Source organism: Antechinus flavipes, chromosome 6 (genome assembly GCF_016432865.1).
Source record: "Antechinus flavipes isolate AdamAnt ecotype Samford, QLD, Australia chromosome 6, AdamAnt_v2, whole genome shotgun sequence".
Classification (NCBI taxonomy): Eukaryota; Metazoa; Chordata; class Mammalia; order Dasyuromorphia; family Dasyuridae; genus Antechinus; species Antechinus flavipes.
In genome coordinates, this window is record NC_067403.1 from 45,647,891 (window position 1) to 45,671,867 (window position 23,977).

At 32.3% G+C, this 23,977-nt stretch overlaps 1 protein-coding gene across 9 annotated transcripts in view; it reads left to right on the forward strand.

The window, feature by feature from the left end:
- ADGRL3 (adhesion G protein-coupled receptor L3) overlaps positions 1-23,977 on the forward strand; it is a 905,707-nt gene that overhangs the window by 492,429 nt on the left and 389,301 nt on the right. For all 9 annotated transcript variants that reach the window (XM_051964507.1, XM_051964499.1, XM_051964500.1 and 6 more), the window contains exon 5: positions 20,087-20,196. In XM_051964507.1, the coding sequence (XP_051820467.1) occupies positions 20,087-20,196 (110 nt within the window). The remainder of the gene's footprint in view (positions 1-20,086; positions 20,197-23,977) is intronic.

The following is a 23,977-nucleotide window of genomic DNA, read 5'->3' on the forward strand; positions in this document are numbered from 1 at the left end:
CTCAGTTCTTATAATCTCAAATTCTACTGCAGCTGAAGCAGAACTTGTCCATCCATCAATGAATTGTGCAGGTTTCCTGGAAATAGGGTTAGTCATATTCCATGATGCCAGATATACAAAATGATCTATATTCATAAAGATATTTTATCTCTGTGAAGTCCTAGCAAATCATCTCAGTGGAAAAAATGTAAGTTACAGAATAGTGACAAAGACATACAAAGCTGAAGTCAAAAGAATATCTGCAAAGATATGTTGTGAAATAATGGCTAAGTTGTAAGATATAATTGCTTTATAGATTGTGCACTGTATTTTAATATATGCATGGTAATGCATAAGGAATCCATTGAAGTCATTAAAATGAAAGATGAGAAGCTAAAATGAAAGGAACAAAGGGGAAGCATTTAAAGTACTTAAGGTTCTAAGTTCATTTTCCATATTAATTCACAAACCAGACATAGTCTTTAAAATTGGATGTTGGCTGGAGGACATAAATAGGGAAAGGTAAATTGTTCTAGAAGGAGAATTAATAAAAGTTAAGGATAACCTGATTATATCATTAGAATCAGAGAATGAGGTTGATGTTTGTGTTTAAAGTATTCTTCAGAGAAGTGCTTTCTTTGTGGTGGAGGAATGTAATTTGAATCAGAGCATAACCAGATAAAAAGGATGCTCATAAACATTAGAATAGTGACTTACTCTATCTTCTTTTAAAGATGGACTGATTTCTTTTAGGGTAGAAATATTGCTGCTACAATTAAAGATTCAAGGAATCTCCTGTATCTCCTTAAGGCCAGATGAATTGTTGATCTGCATTGGGAAAAGAGATTTTTACCCTTGGAATTGCCTATCCCAATAAGTGGAAGAGAAAATTAGAAAGGCAGATGGAAAGAAGGAGGGAAGAAGGGGGAGAGAGAGAGAGAAAGAGGAAGAGATGTACAGACAGATAGGTGGATATTTGAGGTGGAGCATATAAATCTTTGATTTACATAAAGATGTATTTTTCCAGGCTCTTAGGCAGCCAAAAATGTATACCTTCTTGGTAATAGTGAAAACTGAAACAAATGGGATGGCCCAGTCTAGAACTTCAAACTTGGTCTAAAACTCCCAACTTCTGTTGATATCTGAATTCAAATCAAACTCAGATGACCACAAAGTCAGGAGTAATGACTTTGAGAAATTGAGAATTTATGGATGGTAAAGTATTATCAAATGTTCTTTGAGCCCTTTCACTTATTCTTGTTCCTTATATGGTACAGTGGCTAGATCTGGAGTTTTCCTGTTTTCAAATCCAGCCTTAGACACTTACTAGCTTTGTTACCCTCGGCAAATCACTTAACTTTGTTTACTTCAATTTCCTTATCTCTAAAAATGAGATAGAGAAGGAACAGTATCTTTGCCAATGGTGTCACAAAGAATCAGATATACCTGAAATGATTGGGCACACACACACACACACACACACACACACACACACAAGCACACACCCCTCTCTTTGGTATAATGGAAACCATTATTGTCTTCACTTGATTGTTAGAAATTTCCTGGAAGAAAACTTTTTTTTGTGAAGGAGTATTATCAAGTATAATTTCTCTTTGTTCCTTATTTTTGTTTGGGAAGCATTTCTTCCCAAAATTCAAACATGAGCAAACGTGAAGGGATTTTATATTTTGTATATTATTTATTTATTATATATGTATTTATTATTTTTAGTGTATTGTTAAGAAAAAACTTTTTGCATGCCTTATATTCTTCCCTTTTGTAGACCATCGTGGTCACTGGGCTGGAGAGCCTGTTCTCAGCAAGATGCTCCTTTCTTTGAAATCTTGTTTCCCTTGAATGTATTCAAGGTTTTGGTCTTGTGCTCCCAGAGAGGTTCTAATAGGATGATTGGGAAATAATACATATGGATTGGATATTAAAAATTCTTAATTGAATGATTCAGAAGACAAGCCCTCATCTCCAAGCAGTCATGCAGAAAGGCTATTTCTGTACTTCAGGGAAGGGAAAAATGCCTTGTAGTATTTTCATGATGGATAACAAATTAGGTCTGTCTCTTACATTAGAAATAATGATAAAATATTGGATTAATAGGATGGGCCCTGGGAAATAGATTAATATATTCACTTCCTGATTGTATCAAGAGAGATGGACATTGTCCTCACCTAAGAAAAATGTATGTGCATTTAAAGTATTGCCTTCCTCTCCTTGTTTATTTTGAGGAGAAAGTGAACAATATCTCAACTTTTTATGCTTTTTACACAATGAATACAGATGGAGTGATTTATTTTTGTTAACCATGCATGAAAGCTCAGAATTTTCAGTTATAAAATGCTTCTAGTAGATGATAACAACACAATAATAGAGATACAATTGTAACCGCTATTTAATTTGCAAATTTTTCATAATACCATACTGCTAGTGTTCAAATATGTAGCTACTCCCAAAACATTGTAGTTTAGAAAGCACAGATGCAGAACTCAGGGCTTTTTTTTTTTCCTCTTCCACCATTTGAAGGTACACTAACTTATAAAGAAACACTTCTTTTTGATTTAGATAACCTTTTTATCCATATGCACATGAACTATAAGACAATATGTGTCCTAAAAAAATGTTCTATTTAATGTAACTTGATAATTTAGTGCAATTTAACATGGTACTGAACTCTATATGGAAGGGGCTTGAAGCCAAAGTAACTTTCAGATCTGAACAATTGTGCCATGTCTAATCATCTGCATTGATTTATAAATTCTGCTTTTGTGACCATTTTTTAAAAGGATGCATTTTTATATTAGGAAAAAATATTCTTATATTAGGAAAAATATTGCAGAACTAAGTACACCAAGAACAATTAGTTCTAAATAATTTTTATAATAAAAAATTTGATGGGGTTGTATTTTTTGGTAAATAATATTTCACTTTTTTCAATTACATGTAAAGATAGGTTTTCAGTATTCATTTTTATGACATTTATCTCCTTCCTTCTCTTCCCTTTCTCCTCCTCAGGACAGCAAAGCAATCTGATACAGGTTAAATATATGCAATCATGTTAAATATATTTCCTCATTAGTCAAGTTGTGAAAGAAGAATCATGGGGCAGCTAGTTGGTGCAGTGGATAGAGCACCTTCCTTGAAATCAGAAGGACCTGAGTTCAAATTTGGCTTCAGACACACAACACTTCTTGGCTGTGTGACCCTGGGCAAGTCACTTAACCCCAATTGCCCCCGTCCCCCACCCCCCAAAAAAGTAAAAATCAAGAGAAAGAAAAATACACAAAAAAAGTGAAAATAGTAGGCTTTGAATTCAATTCAGACTCCACAATTCTTTCTCTGGATCTGGGTAACATATTCCATCATGAGTCTTCTGGAATTGTCTTGGACTATATTATATTGCTAAGCACTAAGCCTTTCATAATTGATCATTGCACAATCTTGATGTTATTGTGTAGAATGTTCTTCTGGTTCTACTCACTTCATTCAGCCTAAGTTCATGTAAGTCTTTCCAGGTTTTTTTGAAACCCACCAGTTCATTTCTTAAAGGACAAATGTACTCTATTACATTCAAATACCACAATTTGTTCAGTCATTCCCCAATAGATGGACCTTCCTTCAATTTCCAATTCTTTGCCACCAAAAAAAGCTATTATAGATATACATATACACAAATATCATCAATTTAAAGAATGAAATATTTTGAGGGGATTAGTCAAGACAATCTATAAGGATGCTTCCGGGTTTAACTTCTGATTCTATATTGCCATTTAAAAATGGCGATAGTTCATATCTCACTTGATATAGTCATCACAAAAACAGAACATATCTTATAAATTTTACTCACTTTACATATTATCACTATGTATATAATATATACATATGCTTGTATATTTGTAAAATTCTGTATCCACCTATTTTTGTTGGAAAAAATTAATATAACAGAAGCAAAAGGAGATTGAATGCATAAGAATTAAAATGAAGATAGTTCAGTCATATGCATTTAATTGTATGTAAATTGAACTTATTTCCTATTAGATATATAGTCTTAACAGGAGAAAATTGTTAATTTTAACATAATTTAATTTTTTTCTTTTATCACACTTTTCCCTTTGTATTCTACCCTTCCTCTTCATAACAAAAAAAGAAGGGGGGGGGAGGAACAAAACAGTTCATCAGAACTGACATATTAAGAAAGTCTGCCATTATATGTAATTTTCACCTATAGTTCCTTCAATAAAACCTAAACAAAAAAATCACTGCATATTTTACAAAACAACATATATACCCAAAATTAAATGTGGATATTAGCTTCTAAAATCAACTAGGAGTGTGACATTTTGGAATATGTAAAATTAAGTTGTCTGCATTTAGCAGTATATTTTGTGTTTAATGAAAGTATATGTACCTATAAATATAGATGTAAAAGAAAATATTATACAAAAGTATTTGGGTACGTAAATTGTATTCAAAACATATTTTACCTAAAGCTAAAAATCCAAAAATATAGGGTAATATATTTTGTCCAAGTAAAGTTATGTAACATGGGGAAAATATTCATTTAAATCCACATCCATCTATGAATAAATTCCATAAATATATATATTTTTAAAATCACATAGACATTCATTATCCTTTCTACAACCAATGGATGGAATTCTTATCATATTCCTAATATGCAATGGTTCCAATACACTAATATATGCTTTTTTTCTTCACTTGAAAAAAATATATACATATTTAATTAATGTTTCCCAAGCTTGGAATATATACCCTCCTCGTTTCTGTCTTTTAGAATTCCAAGGTTCCTTCAGGCTCAAAGTGTCAAATTCTCCATGAAACCTATCTGATTCTCACCATTTCTATCTCCTCCTCCAAACCCCCAGTTTTTGTGTATATGCTTTTAATTACTTATGTATATGAGTGCCTTTTCCATCCAATAAAATATAAGCTCCTTCAAAATATGGACTGCTGATTTTTGTCTTGATGTCACCAAAATTTAGTACCTAGAAGTTTGTTGAATGATTTGATGGATAAGAGCCATCTTGCCTACTGATTAATGTGCTGACCTAGAAATCAGGTTCAAGGCCTACTTATTATGAATACCATGGATAAATAAGTTAAGGTCTTCCTGACCTAAATAAAAAAAGGGTTAGGTCCACCCGTAACCCAAAAGGAACAACTTTCTTCGTATATAAATGGCTTTAAGTTTTTTAGAATATCTATGGGTAATGACCCCATACAAGATCATATAACTGAATGTGTGGGTCAAAATTATAAGGAAGGGATAATATATTTTGTCAAAAAGATTTTTTTCCACATTTATTGAGATAATCATATTTCTTTTATTGTTGATATGGTCAGTTATGCTTCTAGCTTTCCGAATATTAAACCAACTTTGAATTCTTAGTATAAACATTATCTTGTCATAGTATATGATATTTGATATATTGCTGTAATCTTGTTATTATTATTTAAAATGTTTAAATTGGTACTCATTAGGAAAAATGGTCTATGATTTTCTTTCTTTGTTTTAGGTAATTAAATTGTGTGTGTATCATAGAAATTTTAGTATGATTCATTCAATTTTTTTTACAAATAATTTAGATAGTATTAGAATTAATTATTCAAAGGTTTCAAAGAAATCACTTGCTAAATGTACCTGAAGATATTTTTTTCCTACAGACTTAAGTGATGACTCATTCAATTTCTTTTTTCCCCCAATATGATTAATTAATTAATTTCCTCTTCTGTTAATTTAGACAACATATTTTTGCAAATATTTGTCCATTTCACTTAGATTATCAATTTTACTAGCATATCACTGGGCAAAAATAAGTTCTAATAATTCATAGTACATTTACCCTCTGCATTTTTGATGCTAGTAATTTGGTTGTCTTCTTTTTAATTTTTTTTAAATCAACAAATGATTTGTATGTTTTATTGGATTTTTTTCATAAAATCAGCTCTCAATTTTTATATATTATACCATTAATTTTAACCTTTCAATTTATTAATCTCTCCTTTAATTTTCAGGATTTTCATTTTGGTGTTTATTTGGGGATTTTAATTTGTTTTTGTAGTTTTCTTTAAGTTGAGTGCCAGATTCATTGATCTGTTCTTTCTTTTATTGATGGGTGCATTTAGAGAACTAATTTTCCCCTCTAAGTACTGCTTTGGCTGTATCCCATAAATTTTGGTATGTTGTCTTGTTGTTTTTCTCTTTAATGAAATTATTGATTATTTCTATGATTTGTTCTTTTACTTACTCATTATTTAGGATTAAATTATTTGCTTTACAATTAATTTTTAACCTGTACTTCCAAAGCTCTTTTATTGAATGTAATTTTTAATTGCATTAAGGTATAGAAAGAATACATTTAATATTCCTATTTTTTGCATTTGTTAGATTTTCATGCCCTAATGCATGATGACTCTTTGTGAAAGTGCCAGGTATAACTGAACAAAAATTTCAATCCTTTCTAATTACATTCAGTTTTCTCCAGAAGTCTATTTTATCTAACATTTCTAAAATTCCATTCTGATCTACTTAATTTCTTTCTTATTTTTGATTAGTATTACCTAGTTTATTTATATTTTCTAGAGAAGATAGAGTGAAGTATCCCAGTAGTATAATTTTACCATTTTCTTCTGTAATTTCTTTAACTTTTTCTTTAAGAATTCAGATGTTTTGCCATTTGGTGCATATATGTTTATTATTGATATTACTTCATTGTTTATAGAGCTTTTTGGCAAATTATAATTTACTAATTATCTCTCTTAATTATGTTTATTTAGATTTTGCTTTGTTTGAATCATGATTATCACAGCTGCTTTTTTTTTTTTTTAACCTCAGCTGAAACTTAATATATTTTGCTCCAATTACTTATTTTAACTCTGGGTGTGTCTTTCTGTTTCAAGTTTTTTTTTTTTTTTTTTTTTTTTTGTAAATAGCATATTATTAGATTTATGTTTGTAGTCTCTTTTGTTATCTGCTTTGTTTTATAAGGGAATTCTTCCTATTCATATTCAGTTATGATTGCTGTGTATTTTCTTTCATTTTATTTTTTTTTTAATTTTACTTTTCTTTCTCTTTTTCCTCTGTTCATCCATAAAAAAGGAAGGCAAATTAAGGGAGGCAATGTATAGAAGCAAAATAGACTTAGCCTCCCTTAATCTGCTCTCCTTTTTTTTATCACCCTCTTTCCTTTTATTATTCCTTACCACCTCTCATTCCCCTACTACCTTGGTAAGTGAGATAGATTTCTATACCAAACTGAATGTCTCTGTATAGTCTTCTTTCTTTGCAATACTTCCAAATAAGAATGACGTTCAAGTATTGCCTGTCAACTCCCTCTCTTCCTTTCCAACATAAAAGCTCTTTCTTACATGCCTCTTTTATGTGAGATAAATTTCCCCATTTTTCTCCACTTTCCTTTCTCCCTATATATTCATCTTTCTCATCCCTTTATTTATTTTAGATCTTCCCAATAGAATTGGCTCAAATCTGTGACCTTCATCTATATAGGCTTTCCCCAAAGGCCCTATTAATGATAAAGTTCTGAAAAGTTATGTGTACCATCTTCTCAAAAAGGAACAGGAACAGTTTATTCACATTAAATCCCTTATGATTTTTCTTTCGTGGTTAGCTTTTTATGCTTCTCTTGTGTTTTTTTCTTTAACGTAAAATTTTCTCTTCAGCTCTGATCTATTCATCAGAAAATCTTGAAAGTCTGTTATTTCATTTAATGTTTACTTTTCCCCTGCAGGATTATACTCAGTTTTTCTGAGTAAGGTATTCTTAATGTAACACCATCTCTTTTGCCTTGCAGAATCTCATAGTCTAAGCAAGAATTTTAGTAACTTGTCCAGTCTTACAGCTAACAAGTATGTGCAGAAAGATTTTAATTCAAGTCTTCTTGATTCCAAGTCCAACAATTGTTCCACCATAGGACCTTGTATATTCTTTTATATGAGCCAGGATTAACAAAAACCTATTTGAGTAATTATACTCAATATCTAAAACAGGCACATATACAAAATATTATCTACTTTATTTGCAATTTGATCTCTAATAGTGATTTTTTAGGTGAAATTTCAGAATAGTATTTCTGTCAAACAGCATTCTCATTGGTATTCCCAAGAATACTTTGTTTGCATTGGCTGATCCTAAAATCTAACTTTTAAAAGTATTCTGTAACCTTCAGTGATAGAGCTTTTTTAAAAATATTTTTCTCATAATTATTGGCCATTTTTTTATCGTGTAGTAGATTTATTTTTTTATCCTGAAATATCAGTAGTGCAAATAATAGACATAAGTGTTAAAGAAGCATAAATGTGTTAATAGGAAATTATTCTCATTCTAACCACTATTACATCCAACTTTCAAGTTGGACACTCAGCAATAGAATCTTTTAAACTGTGTATAATTAGATGAACATGCATATCTATTTATAAAGATATTTATTTGTACTATATACACACATTTTTCACACACATATAAATAAATATATATGATATGTTTCAGAGAGAGACTTGAAAATCAAAAGGGTACAAATGATTGGTGAAGATTCTTTAGCAAGTGATGGGAGAACCATATCATATTGTCTATTTGCTGTAAGAACTATTAGTGAAACTAAACGTAATTGGAAAAAAGTAATACATATGTATATGTGTATGTATATATATATATATGTGTGTGTGTGTGTGTGTGTGTGTGTATGTGCGTGTGTATGTCTGTTTATAAAGAGAGAGAGAGAGAGACTGACTGACAGAGACAGAGACCCAGATACAGAAAGAGAAAGAGACAGTCAGAGATGGAGACAGAGAGAGACACAGAGAGAGGTCTGTGTTTTCAAGATCTGTGATTTTCAAACAAAAAATTTCATAGCCCTTTCATATTTTATCACCTCATGTGATTCTTGTTCATAAATGTATATTGGTACTAATAATCAAATGATCTTTTCCCTGATCCTTTGATTTAAACTTTATACCATATACAATAAATTTACTTTCTTTTTTAGTACTTAAGGTTTGTGTTGATATTTTTAATGGATTTCAGTTTATATTATTATTTATTTTCTGTTAAAGGCAATAAATTACTTTGTAAAAGTAGTCAAATTAGTCAAAAAAACTTGAATTTATATCTATTGCAAAATTGCCTTCAAAGTATGACTGATTATATATGTCTTATAAATTATATTAATTTAATTATAAATTAAGCTTATTATGTTGAATTTTTTCTGTATGGAATTATTGTGATGTAGTATATTGTCTATGGTATTTCCCAAATCATTTGGTAGGTTCTACCATAAAGCTATAAACAATGAGAGAGATAGTATTTTTTAAATAGCCACTTATTATTTTTTTGCAGAATAGGAACCAATTAATAATATTATTCTATATTTTATAGAAAGTCCTAGTCTTTTATATCATACTGTGACACTTTGATATATGTGTTATAATATCATTATACATTTTCCACTTGGTTATTATTCTTCATCTTCAAAGAGGATCAAAATGATGTCATTATACTGGGCAAAGGTATGATGTGTCCAATTGGATAATCAGAATAATTCGAGTTCAGAAGGCTCTACCATAAGCCAGGTACTATTAGTCCATATAAACATTTGGAATGGAGTTGTTATGTTTCTCATTATAAATAGTGGGGATAGACTAGGCACATTCTACCCCCTCTAAATATATGGATAGAATCTCAACATTTCTCTACTGGAATCTTAAGATACATATTCAGGGATTCCATTTTTGTATTTCTACCTGAAGTCCTCTTATCAAGTCTCTGTAAGCTCAGAGTTTGGGGCTAGCAATTAATACCAAGTTACAAAATTCAATGCTTTCTCAGCATCTGCTGAGGAGAAGAATTCATGCTTTGTGTGAGTGCTGAGCAAGGGCTGCATTTCTTTTGGGGGAAAAAAAATAGCATTTGCATCTGGCTTTAATGTTTACAAAGCCACGAACAAATACTGCCTCGTTTTATCCTCAAAACAACTCTGTAATATAGATGCTAATATTATCTTCATTTCACCCAGGAGGAAACTGGGCAAACTGAAGTTAAGTATCTTCCCCAGTCACGATTCTATTAAGTCTCCCAGGTTGTTTTGAATTTAAGTTATCCTGACTCTAGGTCCAGTGATATGTCCTTGTAGTCACCCAGATCAGCAAATATCTTTTCTACTCCGAAATTGAATTTTTTTCAGTCTAACTATCCTAAATAGAATTATCCAGGCTTGCTTTTTCAGCCAATACTTTCTTAGGATGCCCAGGTCACTCCCTTAGTTGTCAATAAAATAATCAGACTAGGGGTTTCTTACATGGCTTAGACATGGAGGTCAGCATTTAAATCTTAGTTCATGCAGAAAAAAGAGTAGAAGATTTGGGTTCAAATCCCAACTCTGCCACTTCCTACTTTTCTAATCTTCCTCAAGTATTTGGCTATTCTGGATTGAAGTGAAGAGACTGGATGGTATATTCTCTTAGGTCTCTTTCAGCCCAGATGGATAATACTTTGATACCTACTAGATCTAATGTTTCTTGTAATGATCCAGTTTTATCCTGTATTATTGGAGGTAAATCAGAAACAAATGAATCTTTCAAGGGGGGAAAGGTTAATTTCCATAAATAAAGTTTCACCTCTAGTGGTATGCTGAAGCAAGATATGCCAAATATTACATTTTTAGTGTGAGTATTCATACTTCAGAAATGATCAGAGATTACAAATTAAGGTGTTTTTTAAATTTATCTAGACTTAAGAAAGTGATGGAGCAAATGTTAATAAAGAAGATTAAGCTTAAAGGTTTATCCTATGTAGCCTTTTTTCCAAAGAGCTAATTTTTAAATAGAAGACCACTCTGCTTTACCTCCTTGTTCTTCCTTCACAACTAGAATAAAAAGTCATTCATGAACATTTTTAATATACCAATTCCTATATTTTCAATCAGCATCAGACTGAGTAAATTTATCTGCAAGGAAACTGTTAGCCCATTCTTAGTGCTTTTGTAACACCAGAAGACTGAAAGCACATAAAAATAAGGTTCTTGAATCATAATAATAGAATATTAGAACTGGAAGAAATTACCCTCCCTAAAATTACAGATGAGGAAATTAGGCACAAAGCAGTCAAAAGATAATGCCCAAAGCCATTAGGCAAGTTGGAAACTTGAACTGAAACCTCTTGAATCTCTGTCCAATATTCTGTTACCTGAACCATGATTCAGATAATTCTTCCTCTGTTTATTAGATATATAGCCAGTCTCCTAATGTACTTTTTTATCCCTAGCAGTTGGTTAAATTTCTATCTCAATTATCTCCTGTGGTTTAATGGCCCTTTCTTAATTTTTTGCTGTTAAATTTCATACCTGGACAAATTATGTAGATATATAATCATTAAAGCCAACTACTGACTATTTAAAATGCCTTTATTCTAAACAGACAATATTAAAATATATTTGGAAAATATTAGTTTCAGTACAACCTTTCTGTATTAGTTGATGTGGAGGTATGTATCTGTAAATGTATGTATGCATGCATGTACGTGCATGTGTGCGAAAATCTCAGAAATGGCATTTGTGATCCTGCAGGTTTTCAGAAATTTATGACTTTAGAAGAAGGTCAGCCAATCATAGATTTGAAGTGGACTATTTCCAAGTGATATGAAATTTGTTCAAGCTCAGATTTTCTACATATAATGTTTTAGTATATATTTATGGTGAACTATAGTGAAAAACTAATTTGGGAGTCAGCAGGCCTGGATTTTAATTCCAGTTCTGCCATAAACTATCAGTGTGAACATTAGCAAATCACTTCACTGTGGATTTCAATTTTTTTATAGATAAAGTCAGATTTTTGGAAAATGATGTCTATGCTAGCTCAAAAAAATGCTGATAATTATGTGCTATTGGGTTTTCTCCTTTAATTGACATAGATTTGCAAATAACCAAATTACTCTCACTTCTTACCTTTGCTGTAATTTAAATAAACTTTTAATCAAATATTAAAATGATTCTCATGCTATTTGACAGAAATTTTAAAAAAAAGAATGAAAGGCAGACCCTTTAAATTGCTTCTTTAATGAGGCAGTTTATTCATCAGAATAACTCACTACTAAGTACTTGATTGATACGATATGCAACCACATCTAACTAGGCTTTTTTTTTTTTCACAAATTCAAGGATAGAATCCATATTCTGAATGGTGACTTTAAAATGTTAATATTAAAGAAAAATCTGAGTATTCATTGCTTAAATTCTGATAATTCTTTAAAAGAATTACTGTAAATCAAAAACAATATGCTTCATGGTTTGAATATGACATTGTAATTCTGTGACCCCAGTTTCACTGTTGGTAGAAAGAGTCTGGTCTAGTGATTCATAAAGTACTTTCTATCTCTAAATCCAATCAGCTTGAGAAAACATATTGATATCCTTTAATATATCAATGTAATTAAATATAGTGTTTTTCCCCCCTATTGTGGTCCTATAGGAAAGTTAATATATTTCTTGATATTCTGTGGGTCAATACTTATTTTAAACCATCAATTAAGTATACTTCCAGTCTCTTGAATTTTACTACCCAGCCAGAGGATGTATAATTTCATATGAAAATAACTTTTCAACATGTCATATCAAATAAAATAATAAAAGATTACCATATTCAAACCATGGTAAATTGCATAATGGGTTACCACATACTACAAATACTACAGGATACATAAGGAAGACATATAAACATGAAAGGGATATATTTCATATCTTGTGAGACTAGCACACTTGTGTGGAAGAAAAGATTAAAGGATATTTGTGGCCATGTCGTAGTGTTAAATACATTACATCCTAGCATGGTAGAGATGCTGATGTTGTCCAGTATTTTCATTACTCTTGTCATCATATTCCACTCTTTTATTCTCTTTTGGGTACCATACCATCTTTGCCTCATGTTTTCAGTAAATTGCATCTCTGTTTTCCATAACATCATCGCTGCTGGATATCACTAAGTAGCTTTCTGCTTCCATCTATTCAGGTTCATTGATTAGAAAGCTTTCCCTGACAAGACTTTCTTGATTGGCATACAAATGAACCCGGGACAAGTCCAAAAGCTAGGAAAATATGTAGGGCTCTCATTTCTAACTTTATTATTTGGAGAGTGTGTGTGTGTGTGTGTGTGTGTGTGTGTGTGTGTGTGTGTGTGTGTGTGTATCAGCCCACAGAAAATTTTTGAAAGATAAGGATTGGCCTATGGCTAACTAAGACATATCTAGTGTTTGTTTAAAGACCTTGGTACTACAATAAATTTTGGAGTGAACCATATTTGTGCATTATTCTGGGAGATATGGCTCATATTCCACTAAGACAATGCTGTACAACACATAGGGGTTTCTTTTATGCATGATATATTTTTGCTCTTTAAGGATTTAAATCAAAGCTTTATAGATTTTCTGATTGAACATACCTCTTATTGAAATGCATGTTTTAGTTTTTGTTCTTCTAGCTGATGGAGTTAGAAGGTTTAACCTTAGTTCAGGAATTTATTTTCCCAAGGAGATGTGGAATAAAGGCCATACTGTTTTTCATTTCACTTAGTAGAGCTCTTTGTAACTCAAGATCACTGTTCTTGAAATGGGGACTCTTTTTAATGGGAGGGCAGCATTATTACTTTTTAAAAGGCAACCTGAGAACAATGACAAATTGTCATTAGAACTGAAACTTTGGAGAATGGTCCAAGACTCCATTTGGATGGCTGCCCACAGAAATTGTTCTCAATACCTATGATATCACTGCCAAGCCACCTGTTCTGCAATAGCCTGAATGTAGAGGATGACCAAATTGACTTAAACATTTTTACCTCCATTTCTTCTTTTTTTTTCCTTTTTATGCACTATAAAGAGATGTTTGTCTATATAATCATCTGACATGCATCTCAACAGGAGAACTTTAGAGCACAGAGACCCTTTGGGCTAACTGTTAGCCTACTAAATTGCCCAGTGGGTGTGAGGTATTGCCTCTTATTAATCTTTCAGTGAAATAACAGAATTGTTTTTTCTGCTTAAGGCAATCACTAATGAATCAATTTTAATTTATAGGCTAAAATAAAATCCTCATTAAGTCTGACAAACTGTAGCCTCAGGTAAACACAAAGTATTTCTTCTCCAGAGCGAAATGAGTTCTGCTCTATATGTTCTTTATTCTGTTAGCTCTAGAGTCAGGGTTCAGAGGTCCCGTATCTCATTAGAGAAGGCAGAATCTTAGGGGAAAACAAACAAAAAGTAACTCCAAAATTGACCACTAAGGTGTTGTATTTCTAATGTGGATAAGCAAGAAAGCAAAATATAGGCTAACTACACTATCTGATCTCATAGATCTTTAAGACTTTATACTTTTGGCTGTTACTGTTTTCAAAGGAATAGGCAGAAAGAGTGAATTTGGAAGGTAACTGAAGTTGTGATCACCTTTTAATCCTTTTTGTAGCTGTGGTATGATTAAATTTCTTGTTAATGGAAAAAATAAATCACTTTTCAGATTTTATAGGAATGAATTCATAGGATCACAGATCTAGAACTGGGATAACCTTAGAGTGCTCTAAGTCTAAACTTTAAGATGAAGAAAATGAGGATCAGGAAAGTGAATTTACTTGGCTGAGGTCATTTGCAGATGCTGTCTTAATATTAAAAACAAAGAAACTAATTACCAGTCAACCTTTAAATACCAGTTTTTTTCTCTTAGTACTTTCTCTAATTCACTGTTTTATTTCATTTTCTTTTTGAAGCCTTTAACTAGTGTCACACTGCTGTTTAAAACTCCTTATTGAATACCACACAGGTATTGTTCCAAACCTTCAAGTCCTCAAACCTGCCCATGGCTTTGCCCTCACAAATATCAGCAGGTGAACCACATTTTCTAAGATATAAAATCAGGTCATCTAATGTGGATCATATCTGTTTCCTTTCTCCTAATAACATTTCTTTGTATCTTTGTCCTCCATTCCGCCCCCCCCCCTTCTCTCCGCCTTCTTCTTTCACAAGTCTGAAACTTCCTCTTTTTTTCCCTACTTTTCATTGCTTCCTATGGTCTTGAATCATCAAGTTCTCCTTAATTTTGTTCCCATTTTCCCCATTAAACTCAGTCTTCTTCCTTTTCTCCTACTATTCCTTTTTCTTTTTCCCTCTCTTATGTTCTCCCCACTTATCATCTTTAAATTTTGAATCTTCTCCTTTACTGGACTGGAAACTAGAATGGCACATTGAGTAGAATGCTGAGTCTACAGTCAGGAAATCCTGAATTCAAGTCTAACCTTAGACACTTAATAGTTATGTGGCTCTGAGTATGTCACTGCATCTGTTTGCCCCAGTTTCCTTAAATGTAAAATGGGAATAATAAGAATACTTGTGGAGAGCATGAAATGAGATATTTGTTCACATGAAGATGTGCTTAGCACACTTCCTAACACATAGTAGGCATTATTATCTCCCTCTCCATCTCTTCCCTTTCCCTCTTTCCCTCTTTCCTTCCTCCTTCCCTTTCTCTCTCTCTCTCCTTCTCTCTCTGTGTCTCTCTTTCCCCCTCTCTCCATCTCTCCCTCTTTTCTCTTCTCTCCATCTCTCCCTTCCCTCTCTTTCCCTTCCCTTTCTGTCTTTCATTCTCTGTGTTTCTCTCCCCCCTTCCCTATTTCTCCCTTTTCTTCCCTTTCCCCCACCAATAAACATATTTAAATCTATTCTAGTTTTTAATGGTGGTCAGGGGAGACCTTTCCTTGGCCCAAATATCTTGTCAAAGAGTATCTTATTTTGCTTCATTAATTAACTGACAAATATCTTGAAGGAATAGTTTATGCCCATGGTTTCCTTTTCTCTCTGTCCACTCTTTAACTCACCATCTAGCTTGTGATTTCATTTTTTAAAATGTCATCTCAAAGCCCACCAAATACCTGCTCATCATTACCAAACTCAATGATCTTTTCTCAATCATTATCCTTTTCACTCTCTCTGAATTATTTATCATTTCATCTAGTTCCCCATAACCATTTGGGAAGCCTTCTCATTTGACTTCTGTGATACTCATCATCATCATCATCATCATCACCACCACCACTATCATCATCACAGCTAGAATTTGTATGGTACTTTAAAGATTGCAACGCACTTTTTGTATTTTATCTCCTTGTTCCCCACAATAATCCTGTAATCTCTTGATTCTCTGTCTAACCACTTACTTCTTCTTTGATAACTTCTGTTACTTCCAAATATATGAATGTATGTGTGTATATAAAATTATTATATATATAGATATGTATATATAAATTATCAGAATACATTTGTGTGTAATCTTTATTCTTCCCCTTGGAAACATAAAATATCACCTCTTTGGAGTTGACTTTTATATCTCTTTTCATATAAATTCAACCTTATATTTCAAAAATGTCTCATTGTCCTCCCTGAATCTATAGTCACTTTTCCCTCCCTGCTTTCGTAGTGTGTTACCTTTGCTTTAGCCTCACTTCCCCCCACCCCATTTCATAGTGTTAATTAACCTTTGTTGTGGATCAGGACAATAGTGGGAGTGGGGAAACTAGCCCTCATTTATAATTACGATGGCCAGGGCTGTTGTGAGTCAAGCTTGAATTAATTTTGCCCATAGATGGATTGAACTGAAACTCAGCTGTGAACTTTTTGGATAAAAAGTAAATAAAGTCAGTCTTAGAACTCTGGAGGAGAATTGTTGAGACCCCAAGAATAGTTCTTTGCTGTGAGCTACTTATTTGATTTTATCTTTTTCTGAACTACTTTTACCACCTTGTGGAATGCTTTTATTTGGGGATTACTGATATGTTTTTATTAAAGAAAGTCCCTATCTTAAGCCTCAGACTTTGAGTGTTAGATCACACTAGATATGGAGCCATAAATGGTACAACCCTAGAGTTAACCAATTCAGTTGTACCTGTCGATGCTTCTACCCTTAATTCCTTTGCTTCCTTGCCCTATCACTTTTCATTCCTTTCTTAATTCCACCCTGGTTTACCATCATCATTTGTACTTTCTGCTATGCTCTTGAGTTATAGAACTCTGCTAGGGAAAGTAAAATAACTGTGTCAAATGAGTTTACTAAAAATTACAAATTATTATTATTATTATTATATTAGAATAATTATTTGACATTACTATATTTATAAATTATATATTTATAGCATATAATTTATAAATAATTCTTATAAAACAAATGTATATAAAATTATATATGCTACTTATAAAATATACATTAGTATATTTTTATAATTTTTTACAATTATATAAAATAGTTTGGATATATATCATAAACAATATGAATTAGACTCTGAGTTTTATTCACTTCACTTTTCTTCTTAAACTGACTTTGATTTTCCAGTAAAAACTTTTTTTTCCTTTTCCTTTACAGAGACCACTGAGATTATCCATCCTTATGTCCTCTTCTATATTATATCCCTCTTTATATCATTATTTAGTTTCTCCCAATTTTTTCTCTAGTCTCTGAGAAAGAGAAGGACAAACCCCTTACTTCCATTCTTGATCCCAACCTTTATTTCATATTTTATCCCACTAAATTTTGCCTTTTTTTCTAGGTCTACTGTGATACCATATTATACTTTAGAAGCAACTTGATAATGTTATGTATGGAGTGTAATTGATAGAGGATCCTAAAGTCAAAAATAACTAAGTTCAAATTCAGCTTTAGGAATCCATCCATATTTTGAATTTGGGCAGATCACTTAATTCTTCCCAGTCTGTTTCCTTATCTGTCTTTTTGAATCTCGTTTTTCAAAATATAATTCAAAAGCCACTTTCTCTATTAGGTCTTTCCTGCAATTGATCGTACTCATTCCCAATTAGATCACTCTTCCTCTTGAAATTCCTGTATGTATCTGACACACACATTTTTTTTTTTGAGTGTGTGTATCTGTATACAGGCTTCCCTCTCTCCGTAGTAAAATATAATCTCTTTCAGGACAAACATTTTTTCACTTTAATCTCTGTATCCTTAGGACCTTGAACAATGTCTTGCATGTGATAAATACTTAATAAGATTTTAATTCGATTGACTGCTATGATAGTAACTATTATTCCATTTCTCATAGCTCTATTGAAGTGATCTACAAATGATCTACATTCTACCCAAATTTAAATTCCAATTCTGCCACTTCGAAACTCTGTAATCACTTCTGGGTTCTATATTTCTTGATGTCTTATCAAATTAATGATTTGGATTATATGTTCTCTAAAATCCCTTTTAATTCTAAACTCTTGTGATTCTACAAATGTAATAGTATGTGTATGGCACTTTATGGTTAACAAAGTGCTTTTCTTACAACAATCCTTATTCAAGATACTGCACATAATTTTACCTCCATTTCATAAATGAAGAATGTTAGTCTCAGAAAATTTAGGTGAGTTATTTAGTCACACCATTAGGAAGTGTGAGAGCTGGGACACAAATCTAGTTATTTTTTCCTCTAGAATACGTCTACACATGACTACATCAAAAGCACCACCAATTAATAATTCCTCACCAAATTTATACCTTCCCTTCTACCTCTCTTGACACTTCTTCCTAAATTTCTATTAATGACATCTCCTTTCTTTCCACCAATCACAGAAATTTGTTGCTTTAGAATAATCTTTAACTCCTCCCTGTCCTTTCTCACCATCCCCAACCCTCCCACCCATTGTCCAATGACTTGCAAAATCCTGTGAATTCGACTTAAATATCTTTCAAATCTATCCTCTCTGCTTTCCATTTCCACCATTCTAGTATGAGGTCTCATTTTCTCTTTGCTCGACCATTACAATAGTCACCCTAATAAGGCACAAATCTATTCATGTCACTTGGCAGTTCAAAAAAAAATCTTCAAAGAATCCCCGTCACCTACAGATTTAAATTCATACTCCTTAGATTGGCATTTAAGGCTTTCTGCAATATGTATGAAATCTATCTTCCTAGCTTCTTTTTCAACTGCTGCCTTAAAGATTTGCTTTGCCCTAACTAAATCAGGCTATTTCCTATTCCCCATCCATGTTCAGTGTTTCATTGTAACCTCATCTTTGTTGCTATTCTGCTATCTCTATTTGGGATACTCTGTCTTCATAGCTAGGTCTCAAAATTCTACCTACTTTCAAGGCGAAACTCAAATGCTACTTCTTTCATTGTCAACCTCCCCCAGGTCCCATTCAATGCCAACTCCTCTGGATCCCTAAAGTACTGTACCTCCTAGAACCATTACTGCATTCTGCCTTGGTTCAAGTGATTTTGTATATTTGTTTAGCTTCTGAGCTTCTGACCTGCAGAGACTATGTTTTAGTCATCGTTATTTCTCCCAAAGCTTATAGCATATTACCATGTACAGAGGAGGTAGCTTAGCGAATATTTATTGAAAGAAAATATAACGTATCTTTCTTTTAATCTTTTATTTGAATGTCATTGTTAGGAGAACACAAGAGACAGGAAAATCAAATTCCTAAAAATGATTTTGCCTACTGGTGTTAATAACACTATCAGAATAACTTCAGTTAAATTATTATGTATTTTATAAAAGCTGAATTAGATTTTCATTTTGTTCAGCCTCAGGTTTCCAGTTTTAGCTGAGTCTTCTATACAGCTTACCACTTGCCCTTCTAAAAAATAGTTTGGTGAAATTAAATGAGTTTATTTCAAATCAGTATAATGAAACTATAGCAGTATGTTCTAAATGTTCTCTACATAACAGTAATATGGCCCATTCTGAACTAATAGACCTTTTTAGCTATATATTTGCATTGGCAATTGACTGTGGGTGAGTTAGGATTGCTTAAGCTTGTATTTCTGTCCTTTTAATTCAAAGCCATCCTGTGTTCTGCCAGGTATTGAACAAGTTAGCATGGAAAAATGCAGTGAATTGATTTCATCTTTTCACTTTTTGGTGTATAACAAAAACTAATCCTGATACTATAGAAGCCTCAAATTAACTAAACCCCACTAAGTCTGTATAGGAGAATTCAAAATGAAATTATTGATAATGTTTACATGTGTCTGTCATACTGCAGAGTCTGATTATCCTTTTTTTTTTAATCTCTTGACTTCAGATGCAATAACCGAACACAGTGTGCTGTGGTAGCAGGCCCTGATGTGTTTCCAGACCCATGTCCAGGAACCTACAAATATCTTGAAGTGCAGTATGAATGTGTCCCTTACAGTATGTATATTTCTGTTCTTTTTTCCACCCCAAATTCAAATATGATTCATTCTTTTTGTTATTGTTTTGTAGTATCTGGACAGATTTGTCACTATATAAAATGATAGCTATTCAATGAAAAAAAAGTAGGAAAAACATATTCCCATAACATATGACTTAATCAAATTTGAAAATTGCCTTTGGTCAATTTCTACTTGGATATCATATGTTTTTCCCTCAAATCAAGAAACTTATATGCTTCCCTCATGTATCTTAAGATTTTAATTCTGAATATAAGGTTGATTTTTATTACAAAAAATTGAATGTCCATGGTAAGATGTTTTTCATTTATAATAATTTAATATGAAATACCAAATACTTAGTGGGACAAATAAAGAGGTTTTATCTATTTATCAAACTTTGGTACATCCTTCACCCATGCAAATAGAAAATGAATGATGAGAGATATACTCAGGGATTGATGGTCTAGGAATTGCTAAAAATGTAGATTTTTACCTTGATCAAAAACAAAACAAAATAAAAACCGTATCTCTTAAGGTTCAGATTTTTGAAGATTAGAAATATATTCATTTTAGAGAGAATATGTCAGAGAAAAAAAGGCTAAACATCTTATGTGATGCAAAACAATCTTTACAACTTTCATTTCATAGAAGTAGTATCTGCCTTGCCTCAACCCTGTTGTCAGTTGTAGTATATGTCAAGCATCCTTTTTTTGGTCCTCTGGCATATCAGACAACTAAAACTCTGACATTCAATACTCTGACTTTTCTATCCTGAAGAATACTCAAGTTTTAAATGAAAAATAAAATGTTCTTGATCTGAAATATTTATAAGATATAGGATTTCTTAATGAGAAATAGTCATAGAATCCTATGTGAACATATTTAGTATTCAGGTCAGTCCAGAGGCCATAAAACACCTGGTCTTAACCCCATTCCTAGATTTTCTTTAGCCAGAAGAATATGAATATATCTAGTAATAGACAAGCCTAGCATCCCAATAAAATGATAGGAGCATACCTCCTTCCTGGTCCATGATGATTTCAAAACCAGATCATTGCTAGTAAGAAGGAGATGTACTTATATTTTTAGCTAGAAGGGATTGAAAGGTTATTTGTCTATCACATATTACTTTGAAGTTGGGGGAAACAAATGTCATAAGTGAAGCAAAATCAGTTTCCTTCTTTGAATTATTTACTCTGTTGTCTTCAAGCCACATTTTTTAGAAAATATTTAGAAACTAGGTAGAGTATTTATAGCAATTCAATAGGATTTCTTTGAAATGATACATATTTTAGGTCATTTCCTCTACAAATATCTCCATTAATATATATCTATATGTATACACACACACACACACACACACACACACACACACATATACACTCATGCTTATACAAACATATATTTTGATGGACATACTTCAGCAACATTATATAAGCAATGAAATATTGTTTTAAGTTTCCCAACATTGAAGTAGTTAGAGTTCTTAAAGAGTTTTTTTTTTTTTTAATAACTTGTACGATGGGCTATTGCAGAAACCAAGTTAACACTGCATACACAGAAGTGACAAATAGAAAGGTATTTTTTATGTTCATGATAATGTATTATTTTAATTTTTATAAATAGTAGTGTTAAGATTTAAATGTCAGAACAACTTTTTTCCCTATACTGTTAAAAAAAATTAGAGAATTTCACAGTTGTCTCTTCAGTTCCTCTGAATCTTTTCAGACTGTTTTGTGATGATAGCTTATTCCAAAGTGCTCTGCCAAGCCTCCTTCTGAAATACCTTCTTCTTAAATCACTTTAATAAAGTGAAACCTTGCTTGTACAGCTCTGTATAAACTTGTCTTTCCCAAAGACATTCTTCTAGGTAAAAGGATTAGGGTTTACCACAGATTTTCTTTCTCTGTTGAAAATTTTCAGAAACAGACAATACAATCTCTGGGCATCCTTTAGTAATAGATTTCCTTTAATCCTAAAAAATTGTACTGGTTGTCCTTCAAGGCGACCCATGTTATACTAAAGCATTAATCTGATTATTTCATTAGACAATAATCTCAAACAGTTAGGCCTAATGAAATAATCAGATTTGTCAGTTTAGCCTCCAAGGTTTTAAATGACTAGTTCTGTACAGTGTGATCCCATTTCAAATTATATTCAGTATATTTTTAATAAAAGACACCCTATCCTATTGGACATTCAATGAGTAACTTTATCATGATTTTGTAGTGATCAAATTCACCTAGAAAAAAGTGAATAAAAATAACTTATGGAAGATTCTTGAGAAGCAAGTGACATGGATTGCGCTGGCTGTTCTATTTGTTAGCTGTCTGCCCTTCAGCATCTCACTTATCCTCTTTACAATCCCATCCACTTGTTTATAAAGTCATTCAGGGGGACTATATGAGCTTTCTAAGTTCTCTTTCATTGATAACATTTTATTATCCCCGTGAATGATTCTTTTCTCAAGATAAATTACTTTATATCTTTCTGATTTGTTTTCTTTTTTTGTTTGTTTGTTTGGATGACTATTTTCTACAAATCACTCAATATTTATTATTATTTAGCTCTTTTGTTTTTTTTTATTACTATGACAATGTCTTCAGAAATTAATGATATTCAAGTGTGCAAATCCTCTTTTGTATTTAGTCCTCTGCCAATTTTGTTTAAAATTTCCTGAAAATTGACTCCAAATTAAGGCATGACTTAAGGGAAAGGAATTTGCATTTATAATGCCTACTGTGTACTTGACTCTATGCTAAGCACTTTGCAAATATTTCATTTCCTTAACCTGGTAAGATAGATGCTGTTATTATTTCTATTTTGCAGTTGAGGAAACTGAGACAAACAAAAGTTGTGATTTGCATATAGCTACCTTAAAACCAGTTTCTGCAGTCTAGAAAGAAAGATAATTTTGCCATTGATTGGTGAAGCTGCTATAAATAAAGTGTATTTTAACAATTACACAGACACAACTGGGTGTATTCTTAAGGATATTTCTCTGAGTATAGTCGATGAGGCTTTAGGAAATAATTGTGTTATGGTAGCAGGATGGCCTAACTTTGGATTTAGAATTAATAATTCTAAACCACATCACTAGTGAAGTACAAAGTCAGGGAAATCAGAAATTGGAGCAGAAGAGAGAAAGAGTTCAGTTATAGAGGACAGCTAGCCAGAGAGAATTCCTGGAAATGAGAGAGAGTGTGTTTTATTTGAGGAGCAGCCAAAGTCTAGTGCTTGAATCAGAGTATATATCATGGAGTAAGATGGAAGAAGACTAGAAAGGTAGGAGAAGTCATGGTTATAAAAGGTTTTGAATGCCAATCAGAGGATTTTGTTCCTGGAGGCAATAGGGAGCCTCTGAAGTTTATTGAGTAGGAGTAGCTAAATAAAGGATGGATTGGTGTGGAGAGAGACTAGAGACAGGGCTATTGTAGTAATCAAGGCCTGAGGTGATAAGGGAGGAGAGGTGCACTGCACCAGAGAAATGGCAGTGTGAGAGAAGGAAGTATATTTGAGAGATATTGCAGAGATGAAATCAATAGACCTTAGCAGTACTATGTATATGGAGAGAGAGAGATAGTAGAGTCAGGACAAGGGACTGGAAGGATGATGTTGCCCTCTAAGGTAATAGGGGAGATAGGAGTAAAGATAAATAATTCTGTTTTGAACATATTGAATTTAAAATGTTTAAAAGAGAGAGAGAGGGGAGTTGGAAATAGAGATTGGAGGTCCACAGGGAAGTCAAGGCAGGAGAGATAATATTGAGAATCTTAAGC